Here is a 13670-nt window from a genome sequence, read left to right on the forward strand (position 1 = left end):
ACATGAAGTTATGTAACAGAACTAATCAGCAGCACAATAACCTGAAATATTTCTTTAATTTGGATTTTTCACTGGTAAGGCTTCTTGATCTTTTAAAGTGGTGGACACTGATAGACGTTGCATATGGGTTTACACACAAAAGAGGACTGCATACCCAACCAAATTTTATCTTATTTTTATTTGGCAGAGACCAAAGTCTTGGATAACTTACAAATCATAAGTTTATTAATATATTTGTAGTTAAACTGATCAGACTTAGAAGGGTGTATTTTTCTGCATGTATACTTTAATAAAGTACAATCAATAGCATTGTCACCTTGCAGTGCTTCAACCTATTTAAATTCTTGGCTAGTATGCCTTCAGTGTGGAGTCTGCTGTTCCTCCCATGAATCTGTAGTTTTCTCCAAGCAGTAGAGCTGATTGGTTACTCTTAATTATGCTGGAATGAATGAATATGGCTGTGTATATTAAAATGTGCTCTGTGGTGGACTGGCCTCCAATTCAGGGCTGCTTCCTGCTTCTGATGGGGTTTTTTGAAGTACTCTCCATTTTTCACCAGTTATAGGAAGGAGAAGGATGTTATTGTAAACCTTGTAAGCTAATGTTTAAGGAGTATGATTGGAATCCACTTTGTAACTTTAAGCAGGTGATTAAACCTAGTATTGTTCAAGTTTTTATTCATAAAAATTGTGCCTTGCTACACAGGTAAAGTGCTCTAGGATAATTTAAAAGTAAATAAATATATTTCTATTTGGGTGTATTTTTGACTAGTATACGTCACGCATGGGTTAGGTGGACATGTTTTTAATTTACAGTGTCCACAGCAGCAATTGTCCTGTTTGTGTCCAATAGATATGCTTAACCAGTAGTGTCTTTACTGTGTTTCAGATCCAATGAGAATCAGATGACGATGCACAAGTGCTACTTTTTTTTGGTTTTCATGGTCATCATTCTGCCTTCCCTCGGCCTTTCAAGGTGAGCTTAGTTTCAGGTAGCAATCAACAAACTGATCTGACCTTTTTATTATTTGTTAAGCACATTCTACCTTAAAACTGCAAAAGAGCATTTTTTCCTGGACTTGTTCTTTCTTCTCACATTTTAAAGATGTGCATGTTAGGTTAAGTGGTGACTGTAGATTAGCTTGGTATGATTGTGTATGCCATTTTGTCTCGAAGTGGAGTTGCATCCCATTCAGATTTAGATCCTCTCTCAGACTGGGAATATCCAGAGAGCTACTGTGTAATGAATGAGTGGATAGCTCTATACAGTATATTCTCAAATAAAGACTGCATATTTTATCTTTATCTTCCAGCTTGGATTTGTTCTTTCGGTGGCTTTTTGACAATAAGTTTCTTGATGAGGCTGATATCAAGTTCCAGTAAGTACTATACCTTTAAACATAATTACAAGCTAGTTTTTGACATAACTGTACTCAGCAGACTTTTTCTGTTCTCTTCTCTTCTCCCCTATAGGTGTGTATTTCTGCCAGACAATGGCGCTTTCTTCGTGAACTATGTAATCACGTCCAGTCTGATCGGGACAGCCATGGAGCTCCTCAGAATTCCAGGCCTTCTAGTATATGCAACACGACTGTGTTTTGCTAAATCTGAGGCAGAGCGTATTCATGTTAAAAGGGTATGTGTCCTCCTAGAAGATAGAATCAAAAATGACACATTTCCAGTGTAGTTTGTGACTCAGAGATTTATACTGCTGATGCCTTCTAATTTGTAAAATTAAAATTAAGTTTTTTGGAAAAGTCCATGTTGGCTAAAATCATCCTAACTAGAAGTTACGGTTTTCTTTAAGTTGGTCGGCAGCAAATGATTACTTTGCCTGCTAACAGATGGGATTAGACATGGGCAGATCTACCATCATGGTGTTCTGGGTGTGCTCATAGTCTCCACGCAGCAAATTAACTAAGGGGGACCCCACCCTACTCAATGAAACGATGTACACTCCAAGTGCCAAACAGACCAAGAGGTGTCTGCCCTGCTTAATGAAACAATCAAATATTGCCACACTGAAATGACCAATGGGAAACCAGTTCCCATTGATGAACCAATTGCTCTATTGATGAAACAATAGAGTCCCTAAGCGCTGAACACAAGAGCAGAAAATACTGTGCATCATTAAACTACTGCTTTGTTAAAACTTTGTCAACCATCTGTTAAGGAGCTAAGTTACCCAGGGGCCTGTAGGGGTCTTAATCCAGGCTTGGCACTAGAGTTGTGAGGGGTCATGAATCATAATTACTGCTATTATTTAAGCGTCATCCATCTCCTTTCCCCGTTATGTACAGTCTATATCCTTGTCAAAAAATCAATTCCTTGCCCTTGTGTCACCTGCTTATTTTTATGCCTGTTGTCTTTTGAAGCAGCAATAGCATTCAAGTAGTAGCAAACGGTTTGAAATTCTCGGGTGGATACCCTTCTTGTAGGACTTGAGTATCCTTCTGATTTTATCGCATACAGTATATCACTCCATGTGGTTCCCTCTTGGTCATTTAGTTATCTTAGGCAATTCTTTCTGTAAAACACATCCCTCCTTGATCCAATTAATGTCAGAAGCTTCCCTCACCAAGTCTATTGTCAGTGTTTTCCACCATGACATTGCTAACGCCCACATACCTCTCTAGGATCAGCAGCTTTTCTGGAAAATGACACACAAGGGTGTTAGTTTTGCTCATGCTGCAGACTGATGAAGGATTTTGGTGCTATATGATGAATCATGTATTTTATGAAATTGACATACTGCACAACACATCCATCTGGTTTTAAGTAGTAGATGAAGAGTCCCTGAGTCTCTTTTTCCTTACTTCTGCCATCTGTTTTATTCCTGGAATGAGCAATGCTTATCTTTATAAGCACTGCCTGTTTCTTCATTGAAAAATTCACAATTCCGACTCTCACAGGAGGTCAGAGTTTATCCTGAGTTGCAACAGATGGCATTCTGACTGAATCACGTATCACACCATAACACATTAGCTAAGACATTTTGATGGGGGCAGTAACGGTTCTTGCAATAGATGTCCTTTGTTAAGGTACTCCTGTCAGGTTTATGTTGTAACAGAAAATGTTACTTCAAAACAATGATTTGTCTTGAATGACTAAGATTTATTACATCATTATCTAAGCAGAATAGTGGGTGTTAGAGGCTATCTGAGTGGAGCAGACTGTCCTCTTTTTTTTCTTTTATCATAAACTTGTGTATTAATGTCAGAGTCATAGTGATAACAACTCTAATTTCTCCATAAGCAATATAACAGAACATATTTTAATGGAGTGAAAAGATCACATTTTAGGCTTCCCACAACACAATTTGACCATTTTCAGTATGATGTCTCTGTATTTGTTTGAGTCTGTCAGTGGAACTCATAACTTATGAAAAGACTAATCAATCACAATCATATTTGTCATTTTTAGACTCTCCTGCAATGCTAGAATTGTACTGATTTATGATAAAATTCAGTTTACGAAAACTTCCATTTAACTCAATATAATTTACATTCTTTTAACAAGATCCTATGACAGTAATTTCTCCATAAGCAATAAAGAAAAAATATGTTGATGGAGTCAAAGAAATAATAATGAAAGTATGCTTCAAATAAAAGCTGCTGATTTCTTACAAAATATTTTTCAACTCTTTCCAATCTTTTCTAGCAGCCATACCTCATAGTTGAGGTATACCTATGATGAAAATTACAGGCCTCTCTCATCTTTTTAAGTGGGAGAACTTGCACAATTGGTGGCTGACTAAATACTTTTTTGCACCAGTGTATATACTGTATAGTGTGAAAAAGGTTTTGCCGTTTGTGACACCATGGCCTCATTTTGGCAGATTTTGCAAAGGAAAGTGATTGGAAATAAACACATTTGCTATGTTTGTTTGAAAGTTTTTATTAATTCTCAACCATTTGTCAGCTGTAAAAGAAATGTTCAAATCAATGTGGAGAACTTATGATATCAGTCGCAATGTCTTCTGCACTTAACACATTGTTATTGGAATCATTACTTATACATCTGGACCACTGACCACAGATGTGTAGCCAAAATATGGAGAGATGTGCATAAGCCCTTGGCCTTACTGTATAGAAGTGACCCACACAACTCTGAACTGGATTAAGTGGGTATGAGAATCAGTGACACTAAGGTGACAAAGGAGTTACTGATTCACAGGTTCATAGCTCATTTACTCATCAAATGGAGTCTTTCTGTTATCCATGTATCTGGGATTCTTATGGTGCTCCAGTCTCCTTCTACATCCCAAAGAAGCATAGGAGAGTTTAAATTAGCCCAGTGTGGCAGTTTGCTGAAGAGTGCCCCATAAAGAACCTAGTGTGCCATTTGGCATTGGTTTCTTCTTTGTGTCCAGGAAAATTAAATAAACTAGAATTCCCTGCCACCCTGTAATAGATAAAGCAGCTCCTGAAAATGGATAGATGTATGAATGATGCCTCTACCTTGTGCTTTCAAACAATTGTGAATTTCCCCTTGGGATTAATAAAGTATCTATCTATCTATCTATCTATCTATCTATCTATCTATCTATCTATCTATCTATCTATCTATCTATCTATCTATCTATCTATCTATCTATCACATTGATTGGCTTATTTGGGTAATATTAACTGTTTGTGTTTTTCTTCACTAGAACCAAGCTTACGAGTTCCAGTTTGGTCTGGAGTACGCATGGACTATGTGCATTTTTGCTGTGAGCATGACTTATAGTATTACGTGTCCCATCATCGTCCCTTTCGGTAAGATTGTCTGTTTTCACTATGAAATGATGCATGAGGGAATCTTATGCAATGAAAGCTTCTGCACATTAGTCATTGATGTGTCTACTTGCAAGCCTGAGTAGATATAATGTACATTAGGTAATTATTTGAGTTTTGTCAGAGCATAAAACGGGCAATAATGTTCTCTCAGTGCACTCACCACATGTTCTTAACTTTTATGGCTGGCTAGGTGTACCACTGAGATTTCATTAAGGGAGACATGATGGGATCACTGGCTTAGAACCCAAAATAGGAAATGAGGGTATACAAAATCTGTTCTTGGTAAAGACTGTTATGCTGTTCATGGTGTCCCTATGACACTCGGGATTTTTGTTTTTAGTAGCACTTTTCAGTTTAAGTACCATCAGAAGATGCTCTACAAAGCTAACAAGGATAAGTACATGCAGTAATATTGGGGGCTGAAGAAAAGCACCTCAACATCATCTCAAAATGCTAGAGAATATCCCACTTTCTGTAAGGGTGAATGAAATTAACTCTGTTCTCTCTTGCTGGCAACTCTTGTGGCCAAGAACCCTGAGTACATGCCAGTCAAGCATTAGTTTTTAAAAACATCTCTAGATGAATGACTGGGATGCACACAGCTGCTGTGACTTGCTTGACCCAAAAATGTTTTGGTGTTGCTTTTTGCCTACAGGTCTCTTGTATATGATCCTTAAGCACTTGGTGGATCGATACAACATTTACTACGCTTATGTGCCAACAAAGCTAAGCCAGCGCATCCATTCAGCAGCTATTACCCAGGTGATCGTGGCACCAAGTCTCTGCATGTTCTGGCTGCTCTTCTTCTCAGTTCTGCGGTTAGGTAAACATCATTTGGTTTTTATCAGTTATTGCTGAATAAAAGAAAAAAACAGTAGCATTAGAAGTTGTTGACATTATTTTAGAGTTTGGTTGTGTTAGGCAAAGTGACAAGCAGTGCAAAGATGTGTTTACATCTCGTTTCTCACTGTTTCAGTCCTTACCAAACTATTTTATCATTTTCCAGGACCAGTTCGCCCCATTACTCTCTTCACATTTGTTGCGCTGCTTTTCTGTATCACGTTCTCACTATTTGGGTTTTGTCTGAGGAGATTCCAGCCCAAGAAACCAGTCAGCTACCAGGTAAATAAAACAAAAGCCTGAATTTGTTTGGAATGTTCAGTCATCAACCGCAGTGTCAAACGAAAGAGCAATGATAGAAGTGCATACGAGTTATGGTCACTATTCTCAGGCTTCTTCATATTTGAATATCAAAACATGGAGCTACGTGAAGAGGAGGGAATTTCAAAATGGGCAGGGCAGCTGAATGTGTGCCTTCTGCTATTGGGAATGGCAGGTTCAGGATGGAATTGACGTGTCACTTTATTGTTCTTTGATGTTCTCCTGTTACAGATGTCAGATCAGCACACAGAAGGTATCTTTACTGATACAGAGAGGTGCAGTGTCTCTTCCACACCCAACTCAAATGTAGGTTTTAACTTTTTTGTGCATCATGGTTATTTGGCTTATGGCTAATTAACTGTTGCACTAAATGTTTTTATCCATTTTATTTCCCCAGGTGTTTGTTGCTTCAGTGCTTCAAGAACCAGAGCTGGGTCTGACCCCAATGGCATCTCCAGCTCATCACAGCTATGGCACCATGGGAAACAGGACTGAAGGTTCACGACATGAAGAGGAGAATCAGCCTCAGACTTTTGAGACAGACTATTCCACAGAGCCGTTGGTTGAGAGTGAAATCGGATACCAGTAGCAATGATTGTAGGCAACAGTACAGTAGGACAAAGAAATTTTCTATTCGCCCAGTGGCCTCTCCCATGAAGACAAGTCTGCCAGTTGCTCTGAAAGGTCTTGGTGGAGCCTCATTTTGCATGGCACGCAGCCTGTAGCCACAGCCTTTGGAAAACTGACCCCTGCAACACGGTCACTCCAGCAAGTTAAGATATGGGCTTGAATGAGTGAGCTGGGCATCATGTTTGAAGATTTCCTGCATTCTTAGATAGACTTCTTTTACGTTCATGGAAAGGGATTTAATTTTTAACTCTTACTCTTGTCTTGCTTCTGTCCTGAGCAACCACTTCAGAGCTGCACCGACTGAAATAGTGTCCACAGTAAAAGCCACCACTGCTTTTCTCAAAGCCAGCATAAGACTAGCTTCATATGTAACACTTTCTCCCCACAGGCTGTTTGTGGGAGAGCTAAAAGTATTCTGCATTGAGACGCCTACTCCATCGTTTTACATCTGGATTGGCCAAAACAGCACCAATCTGAGACCTCCCCTGCACCGCACATTATACATATGGAAGAGCCAAAAAGCATGAAATAACTTAAATGTACATCTTTGGAACAGTCAAAAAGTGAGCATGCCAAGACTGAAACAGCCAAAATATCAAAAGATATGGAAGAGCCACCAGCATGCCATTCAGGAAATACCCATGTATACATATTAGCCACAATCTACATATGGAATGGCTAAGAGCAGTCTGAGACATCCTCCCACACAGCAACTCTGGAATAACTAAACAGACACCAGTCTTCCCATAACATGTTCTGGTGGAGCTTAAAGCACACCAGATTTACCACCCCACTGCCCTACACTCCTTTTCTAAAGCAGAGTATCCATCTAAGAAAACTGACCCCATACCACATCTGGGAGAGTTACAAGGCACTAGAGTACCACATACCTAGAATGCACATCATAGAGAACCACACACACAGATACAGAACCTTGGTACCACGACTCTCACAAGTGCTGTTTACATTTTCAGGAAAAATGAACTGAACCTTAATGCATGTTTGTCTCCTGGTCAATCAGAGTCATAATCCTCAGAAACAAATGGAAAAGGTCAAAGGAAAACTTGTTTTTGCATTTTTGACTATGTCTCTTTTTAATAATTATGCAACATGTCTAGGATTACACACTCACACAGTGCCTCACTGATCCAGAATTCTGAGTTTAGTTCTTTGAGCTCTTTGACTTAATCCCACATCTGAAAAACGTGAGATGCTAAATGTTTGCTGACAGCTCTGAAATAGTCCCTGTATGAACATGTGTATGTGTTCTTCAGTTGACTTTATCCATGTAATCGAGAGAGACAATTCAGAAAATGAGTTGTGTGTTAATGTAAGTGGCTGATGGAGACTTGCACAGAAGTATCAAGAGATATCCATCCATTTTCTGAAGCTGCCTTTTCCATTTCAGAACATCTTAGGGTGCACTTAAACCCACACACATATCAGGCAAATGCAGAATGACCTGTTAACCTAAGGGACATCTATGACATGATTTCATCATGTCTGGAGAAAACTCATGCGGATGGTAATCCAGACAGCAATGGACCTCTGTCTCTTGGAGTTCAGACAATAGCTCTTGCCACCCATGGTAACCACTTTAATATGTGATGACTGCAGATTATTTGATCATGTTTTGTGGAATTAAGATCAACAGAAGATCATTTTGAAATATGGAAGGAGAAGTAATTATCAAAGCTTTTTTTTCTTGCATTTGCTAACATTTTTCATATTTGAACTGCTGCCTACATTTTCTTTTGCTCCTATGTATTGATGCTCAGGTCTTACATTACCATGAGGCCTGAGGAACTAATGAGAATCATATGGACATGAGGAACAATTCTCCCCTTTGTTGGACACTGCACTCAACATGAACAGGCCTGTGATTCATTTTCAAAACGATAATGAAAAATTCATAATCTCCTCCTTTTCTGGCATTTAGTTCCAAGTGCCATCTTAATGTGTTTCATATTTGGTAGATTTAGAAATGCTGCCATGTTTTTTTCTGAAAGAAGTTTTAGAGAGTGACCTTATGAACATTCGTGACCTTCTGCCTCAGTTACTCCAGTGAATGCCAAGGATGAAAGCAGTTGTGGTGCCTTGCTCCTCTGTGTTCCCCCAGCCTAAACCGTAGGGGATCCTGAGACTTGCTGCTCTTTGTAACCTTTCTTTTAGCTTCTCTGTGCTTATGTGGCAACTGAAAGGCTGAATGTCTGACTCCATCATACACTGTCTTCTCCTTTGTGGAAATGGGCGCATCCCAGATCTCTTTCCACGCATACATCTTATCCATACACCACCCCATGATGCTCTGGCTGTTTGTACCTGCATAGGTTTTTTGATAGTGTGGCGTGGATCTTTCTAAACCTAACCCTGCACTCCACCAGTTTTTGAATTGTGCTAAATGTCCCCACACCCCAGAAAAAAAAATAGCAGAAAGTCACATGGGACTTTCTGAGTTATGGCTGTCCGTTTCTAGATGCAGTTTGCCTATAACAGCCGTTGGAGATGATGGGTTATATCTGAGAATATTCCAGAGCTATCCAGCTTGGTTCTTTGCACGTCAACGCCCTTTATGACACCTAGTAGTGTTTATCCAACACCTCATTATTGAGAATCATGGGGGTACCCCAGGTGGTGCTGGTGTTCCAACTCAACTTCCTATCTTTGTCTTGACCAACTAAATTTCCTAAGGGTCACAATATGGTCCATCCATCTTTGTTGAGGTTGCACAAGGCACTTTTTCTGGTTTTGCAAAGCACCATGTTGACCAGCCCCAAAAAGTCCAATCGAGCAGTATTTTAAGTCAAACCCGTGAGCCTCTCCAGTTTCTTGATTTCTTTTATGTAGGACTGTTTGATTTCTGTGCATTAGAAGAGCCAACCGCGAAGCTGTTTCCATTTAGTGTGCACTGATTGTCCATCTTTGTTGTCTTCCTTAACTTAGACTCGCTAGCTTTTCCTGTTTGTATAGATCATCCTGCATCATGCATTTCCTCACGTTAGTTATGCATTTACTAATCAAGTCACATACTTCCTGTGAGAGAGATGCTGTTTCTTAGCATGCCAGGGGTCTGCCCACCAGCTTGACTGGCAACTCTAAACTGGCCCTGTGTGACTGAGCTCGAGCATTTAAAGAATTGTGCTGTGCAGTTGAATGGGGCAACAGCCAGAGCTGATTCTTGCCTGAGTGATGCCGGGAGAGACGCAATGACTAGAACTTTAAAATTGAGTTAAGCTGGTTAAGTATAGGGCGGCACGGTGGCGCAGTGGGTAGCGCTGCTGCCTCGCAGTTGGGAGATCTGGGGACCTGGGTTCGCTTCCCGGGTCCTCCCTGCGTGGAGTTTGCATGTTCTCCCTGTGTCTGCGTGGGTTTCCTCCGGGCGCTCCGGTTTCCTCCCACAGTCCAAAGACATGCAGGTTGAGGTGGATTGGTGATTCTAAATTGGCCCTAGTGTGTGCTTGGTGTGTGGGTGTATTTGTGTGTGTCCTGCGGTGGGTTGGCACCCTGCCCAGGATTGGTTCCCTGCCTTGTGCCCTGTGTTGGCTGGGATTGGCTCCAGCAGACCCCCGTGACCCTGTGTTCGGATTCAGCGGGTTGGAAAATGGATGGATGGATGGATGGTTAAGTATATTTGTGGATGATAAAATTATAAACAACCCAAAAAAAGGTCCCAGTGTTTCCAAAAGATTCCAATTAAGCCAACCCATAAGATGATGATTTTATGTTTGGAGAGTCATTCTTTAGAGGTACAAGTCGCCACTCTGTAGTTTGCTCTCTTGGTGTCTACAGGCACGTTGAAGGTGGACATTGTGTCACTACTGGATGTAACCAGTGAGAGTGTCTTTCTATTTGCTGCTAATAAGTTCTGTTTTTTATCAGTGGCAGAAATTAGAGCACACTAAAGAGAATCTGTAAAACCGAGACAAGCAAGGTTCAGTTGGTTGGGCTACCATTGATAAAATAGTGAACCTGAAATCGTGGTCAAAGTGCATAGTTGGTAATCTGACATTCCTAACAATTCTTTTTATTGATGATCTTACTTTTATTGTTTTAAGTATAAAGCAGACAGTATTCTGTCCATCTTTTATTTGGAATATTATCAATTGACAGATGCATAGTGAGACATTGCAAAGGGAAAGCATCCTTGCAAGCCTAAAGCAATGCAGAATAATAATAAAACATTTTGTTTATTCGTAGGCGCCTTTCTAAACACTCAAGGACACCGAACAATATATAAAACAAACATTTTATCAAAACTAAAATACAGACAGAGCAGTTTTAAGTTTAGATTTGAAAAGTGAGAATGATTCAATATTTCTAAGCTCAGATGGTAGTGAGTTCCAGAGCTGGGGAGCAGAGCAACTGACTTCAACAACAAAAACAATTCAATAATTTTAAAAATAACAAAACAGAAGAAGCTAACTTGAATTGAACCCACTGACGATCCTCACAACGCAGGTCTGCAGCTGGTGTTTGTAGCACTGCTTTTGATATTTTGTGATTATTTGCGCCCTAAAACAATTGAGCAACAATTGAAAAAAGGTGGACTACCTAGTGGCTTTCTGGGACCAAAGTTGATGGGTTGCCATTTCTGACCCTTGGGAAACTTGCTATTATTACATAAATTCATCTTTAAAGAAATCTGCTTTTACTACAGCTGGTGAAATGTTAAGATATAAAAGATCATTTTAAGAAAATTGGTTAGAAGTAAGGAAGAAAGGAAGGATGTTTTTTGGAACTATAAATGGTCTCGGACAGATGCAAGATTATTCTTGTGTGAAGTACCTCTAATTTACTGTCATTTTTGTCAAGACTTGTAAGTCTTTTCATGTTGTTATCATTTTATTTAGCTAGTGTATATTTTTGTTTTTCATGGGCATGTAATTTTTATGTTTGTGGGAAGTTATCCTTTGGACTGAAGCTGGTGTTCTGTTCTGCTCCCCCTCCAAGAGAAATGTCAAAGGTATATGTGCTTAAAGCAAAAAAAAAAATTGAGGCAATGTTCTGCTGCCACATTTAATAAAATTAATTTTGAAAGATAACTTCTGGTCTAATGAAGAAATTGTGGACTCTGAAGATACATCTTGTAACAAAGGCGCTATATTGTGCCCGACCTGACACAGATTGGACACGGGAGGCACGTATAAAAATACATTTTTATTTTCTTCACCTGGAGGGCACATCTTCCCCGTGTCCCCCAGCCACAACAAAGTCCCAAAGCACAAAGTACAACACCAAAACACTCTTCTCTCTCTCTTCCACCACCACCACCACTCCTCCACAAGTTTTGTCCTCCTCCTCCAAACTCTGGTAGCTGAGTGGTGGTTGCTGGCTCCATTTATAGTCCACCCGGAGGTGCTCCAGGTGCTTGATTGCCGACATCCAGCTGCACTTCCGGGTATGGCGAATAGGCTGCCCAAACGGGCTCAGGAGTCCCAGCTGCAGCACCCCTTGGCGGCACCTGTGGAACCCAACAGGGCTGCACAAAACTCCAACCCCCATGAAGCCCTGGGGGAGTCCGAGGCACCGCTGCAACCCAGGGAGGCTGCCATCTAGCGTCCAGGGGGAGATACTGGGTTTCCCATCCTTGCTGCCCTGGAAAATATGCTGCAGGGGCATCCCAGCCGGGCATGGGCGCCGGCCACCTGCCACAATCTATATATTTACGACATCACTTTCAGCACCAAACGGTTAATGAATCTGTTACACCAAAATGTCTTCATTTGTTCCAGTATTATTCTTACCTCTTAGCCCAAATGCCTGGTGTGTCCATAAGTTCCTGTTTTAGATGCACAGGCTCCACTGATGCCACTGCTGTTGTATCAAAATGGATTCACCTTAGTAATTTGGTTGTACTTTGAAGTGTTGCTACCAAATATTCTTGATATTCCATGTGCTTGGAAATGATTTTGTGTCTTCATCCTGCCAGCATATCAGTTCTGCATTATCCATCCTGGCCTGAGGGAATACAGAAATGGAATGGTGTAGACATCAGGATTTTTTTTTATGAATTCTCTCATTCTGCTTCCTGCCAATGTCAGGATGGCTTCCCAAATGGCCATCACAGTGAAATACTGTAACATAGACATTTTAGGGCCAGCTTCATGTGTAAGGTCTTGGGAAGAAAGAGAAAATGTTCAAAGACAAAGGTGGAAATATAAGACCAGAAGAAGAGAGAAGGGTTAATACTGGCTAAGGTCAGAATACCAAGAAGCACTCAAAATATCAATTATCAAAAGCCAAACAAAACATCAGTAAAAGTCTGAAGTTTGAAACCAAAAGAACTGTCTTTTCTAAGGAAATGGCTAAGTATATAAAGATTGTTTTTTGAAATTTTAAATGCCAAAACTAGGACATGACACCATCTTAAATACTACATCATGTGAAGATAAATAAGATCATGTGAAGTGAAGCAAGTTACTTGCCTGGCAATGGGCACCTCTATTCTACGTACTGTATAGCAATGGCGCCCAGGAAACAAACAAGTACAAAGTGGTGACAGTTGGCATAACTGTAGTAACATTAAAAATTATCAATACATGGAAAAACAAGCGCTGCACATGTACTAATGAAAGGCAAATGCTGAACTAGTAAACGCCCCGCATTACCTAAGACTACGGAAGAAGTACTAGGAGTGCCAATGAGGCCCCAGGTGATACGACACCACCATGTGTCCATGAGTCACCTCTCCTCCCAGTTTACACAGCAGGGCGTCTTATTCCACATGTTGCAGGAGGTGATTTTGGTCTGTTTGATGATTAGAGTTTTAGGCGTCCCATTTTGTTCTTTAGAGATGTACTTTAGAGTTTTATTTGTGGTCAGAAATGTTAAAACAGTTTAACTTTACCGTGTATTACTGTCAAGAAATCTTTTCAGTGCCCTGTCCCTTTCACAAAGAGTGTCTGGCCAAGACTTCTGGGCCTCTTGGTCACAAAGCACCAGCTTGCCTAACTGTAAAGGTGCAGTTAGGCAGGGGTTTATCAGAGCATTGGTCACCCAGCCCCCATTTGCTTATTACTTCAAAGTTATTCTATGGTTTGCACGCAGTACTTTTATCCCCCACTTGCTCAACCCTACAGGTGCTCCCTCAGCCTCGTCCTTT

General features: G+C 40.4%; 1 protein-coding gene across 4 annotated transcripts in view; it reads left to right on the forward strand.

Annotated features, from left to right (window-relative positions):
* Positions 1–11610, forward strand: part of tmem63c (transmembrane protein 63C) — a 180952-nt gene extending 169342 nt beyond the window's left edge. For all 4 annotated transcript variants that reach the window (XM_051920106.1, XM_051920109.1, XM_051920107.1 and 1 more), the window contains 8 exons: positions 889–975; positions 1313–1378; positions 1473–1635; positions 4651–4756; positions 5433–5600; positions 5784–5899; positions 6170–6244; positions 6336–11610. In XM_051920106.1, coding sequence (XP_051776066.1) covers positions 889–975; positions 1313–1378; positions 1473–1635; positions 4651–4756; positions 5433–5600; positions 5784–5899; positions 6170–6244; positions 6336–6527 — 973 coding nt within the window. In that variant the 3' untranslated portion in view covers positions 6528–11610. The remainder of the gene's footprint in view (positions 1–888; positions 976–1312; positions 1379–1472; positions 1636–4650; positions 4757–5432; positions 5601–5783; positions 5900–6169; positions 6245–6335) is intronic.
* The last annotated feature ends 2060 nt before the right edge of the window (positions 11611–13670 follow it).

The sequence above is a fragment of the Erpetoichthys calabaricus genome, chromosome 16 (genome assembly GCF_900747795.2).
Source record: "Erpetoichthys calabaricus chromosome 16, fErpCal1.3, whole genome shotgun sequence".
NCBI lineage: Eukaryota > Metazoa > Chordata > Cladistia > Polypteriformes > Polypteridae > Erpetoichthys > Erpetoichthys calabaricus.